The sequence below is a fragment of the Otolemur garnettii genome, unplaced genomic scaffold (genome assembly GCF_000181295.1).
Source record: "Otolemur garnettii isolate 467f Iridium unplaced genomic scaffold, OtoGar3 scaffold00077, whole genome shotgun sequence".
Lineage (NCBI taxonomy): Eukaryota > Metazoa > Chordata > Mammalia > Primates > Galagidae > Otolemur > Otolemur garnettii.
In genome coordinates, this window is record NW_003852472.1 from 1,084,635 (window position 1) to 1,087,040 (window position 2,406).

General features: G+C 44.1%; 1 protein-coding gene across 1 annotated transcript in view; it reads left to right on the forward strand.

Moving 5' to 3' along the window:
- PRKRIP1 (PRKR interacting protein 1) overlaps positions 1-1,747 on the forward strand; it is a 7,752-nt gene extending 6,005 nt beyond the window's left edge. The window contains exon 3 of the mRNA XM_012807903.1: positions 1,143-1,747. Within this exon, the coding sequence (XP_012663357.1) occupies positions 1,143-1,288 (146 nt within the window). The 3' untranslated portion in view covers positions 1,289-1,747. The remainder of the gene's footprint in view (positions 1-1,142) is intronic.
- Positions 1,748-2,406: the final 659 nt, after the last annotated feature.

Below are 2,406 nucleotides of genomic sequence, written 5' to 3' on the forward strand. Positions count from 1 at the left end.
TTGAGCCCAGGAGTTGGAGGTTGCTGTGAGCAGTGAAGCCATAGCACTCTACCCAGGGGGACAGCTTGAGGCTCTGTCTCAAAAAAAAAAGAAAAAATGAGCCTAATGTGATGGCTGGAGCCTGTAATCCCAGCACTTTGGGAGACCTCTGAAGCAGGAGGACTACTTGAGGCCAGGAGTTTGAGACCAGCCTAGGGCAACATAGTAAGACCCTGTCTCTATAAAAAATTTTAAAAATTGTGGTGGCATGTACCCATAATCCTAGCTATTCAGGAAGCTGAGGCAGGATCGCATAATCCCAGGAATTCAAGGTTACAGTGAGCTGTGATTGTACCCTTGTACACCAGCCTGGGTGGCAGAGTGAGACACTGTAACAATGCTTTTTATAAAAATATGATTGTTCTAATCATACTATTTTATAACCCACTTTTCTTTACTTTATTTATTCATTTACTTTTTTAGAGATGGAGTCTCACTTTGTCACCCTCAGTAGAGTGCCGTGGCGTCACAACTCATAGCAACCTCCAACTCTTGGGCTAAGGTGATTCTCTTGCCTCAGCCTCCCAAGTAACTAAGACTACAGGCACCTGCCACAATACCTGGCTATTTTTTTGTTGCAGTTTGGCCAGGGCTGGGTTTGAACCTACCACCCTCAGTATATGGGACCGCATGCCCTACTCACTGAGCCTCAGGTGCCACCCGATAACATACTTTTCAATTTAATTTAAGATAAACATGTTTTCAACTCACTAGAAATCTAGTGTATCAAATGTGAACTTATGGAAGAGGAGGAAATCAGTGAATCATGGCCTGTTCCTCCTCTTCTTTTTTTTTTTTTTTGCCGTTTTTGGCCAGGGCAAGGTTTGAACCCATCACCTCTGGTATATGGTAGGGCTGGTGCCCTACTTCTTCGAGCCTCCTCTTAATATTGCATTAAAGTGAGATTTTTAGTGACTTCACATACAAGATTCCTGCAACAAGTAAGTGTGCCTGCAACGTGCCAGGCACTGAGTTCTGGGGTACAGTGGAGAGCAAGGCAGGCCTGGTTCCTTCCATTACTTTTGCGTTTCTTCCTTTTGTTTAAGGGAGGCTTGTGTTGGTAACTAGATTTCATCTAGAACTCTGGACTTTCCCGGCTACAGGTTCAAGTGCTGGGGCTGGCAGTGGAGAGTTCCATGTGTATAGGCATCTGCGCAGGAGAGAATACCAGCGCCAGGACTACATGGATGCCATGGCTGAGAAGGTCAGTGAGCTGAGAGGCTGGCTGAGCGCTCTTTGGACAGTGTGAATTTTTAGTCTTTAGAGAAAAGTGTTTGAGGAAGAGTAGAAACAACTGATCAGAGCTTGTATGAGAGCTGCCCTTCTATAGTTAGAATGGAAAGCAGAGTCCAGGTGACCCCTGGGTCAGCGTCAGGACAGCAGAATGGATACACTAGATTAGGGATGAGGGCTGGGAGTCTTCCATGTTTATTGCAGGGCCCAGCAGAATCCCCTCTCCCGGCTAGGGTATTTGCTGTGTAACAAACAGCAAGCAGGGTCTCCCACTCTATGAGTTGTTACTTCTCTATTCTCTTTTTGCCTGAATACAGTTAGCTATGTGTTTGCTATGAATAGTAGTGTGCTTTCATTGTGTCTCCTTTGAGAATCTGGGTTTTCTAACTTTGAGGCCGGTATTTTTCATGACAGATGTAAAATAATAGAAGAGCTTGAGAATTGCTTAAGAAATTGTACCTTGGCTCGGCGCCTGTGGCTCAAGTGGCTAAGGCACCAGCCACATACACCTAAGGTGGCAGGTTAGAATCCAGCCTGGGCCCACCAAACAACAATGACGGCTGCAACCAAAAAATAGCGGGGTGTTGTGGCTGGCGCCTGTGGTCCCAGCTACTTGGGAGGCAGAGGCAGGAGACTCGCTTGAGCCCAGGAGTTGGAGGTTGCTGTGAGCTGCGATGCCATGGCACTCTACCCAGGGGGACAGCTTGAGGCTCTGTCTCAGAAGGGAAAAAAAAAAAAAAAGGAAAAGAAAAGAAATTGTACCATAAGAGCTGTTAAGCTTTCTCTTAACTTGGCCAAGGAGCCAGAAACATCTTTCCTGATCTGTTTCAAAGTGCCCGTGGGGCATTTTACTTTATTTTTCTAATCGAAGTTTGTAGCTATTTAATCCCCACGAGAAATCTTACTTGATCTTTGGTTAGATGAGTTGAATCTATAATTTACCTTGAATGAGAATGGATGTTATGATGTTTATCCATCTCATCTAGAAAATTTGTATATTTTTTCATTCATATAAAGCTTTTTGTATTTCTCAATGATTTATAGAGGTTTTGACTTTCTCTTTTCACATTTATTCAAAGGTATTTTAAGTTTCTTGATGGCAGTGGTGCTAGGTGACCCATTATATTTTTTAAC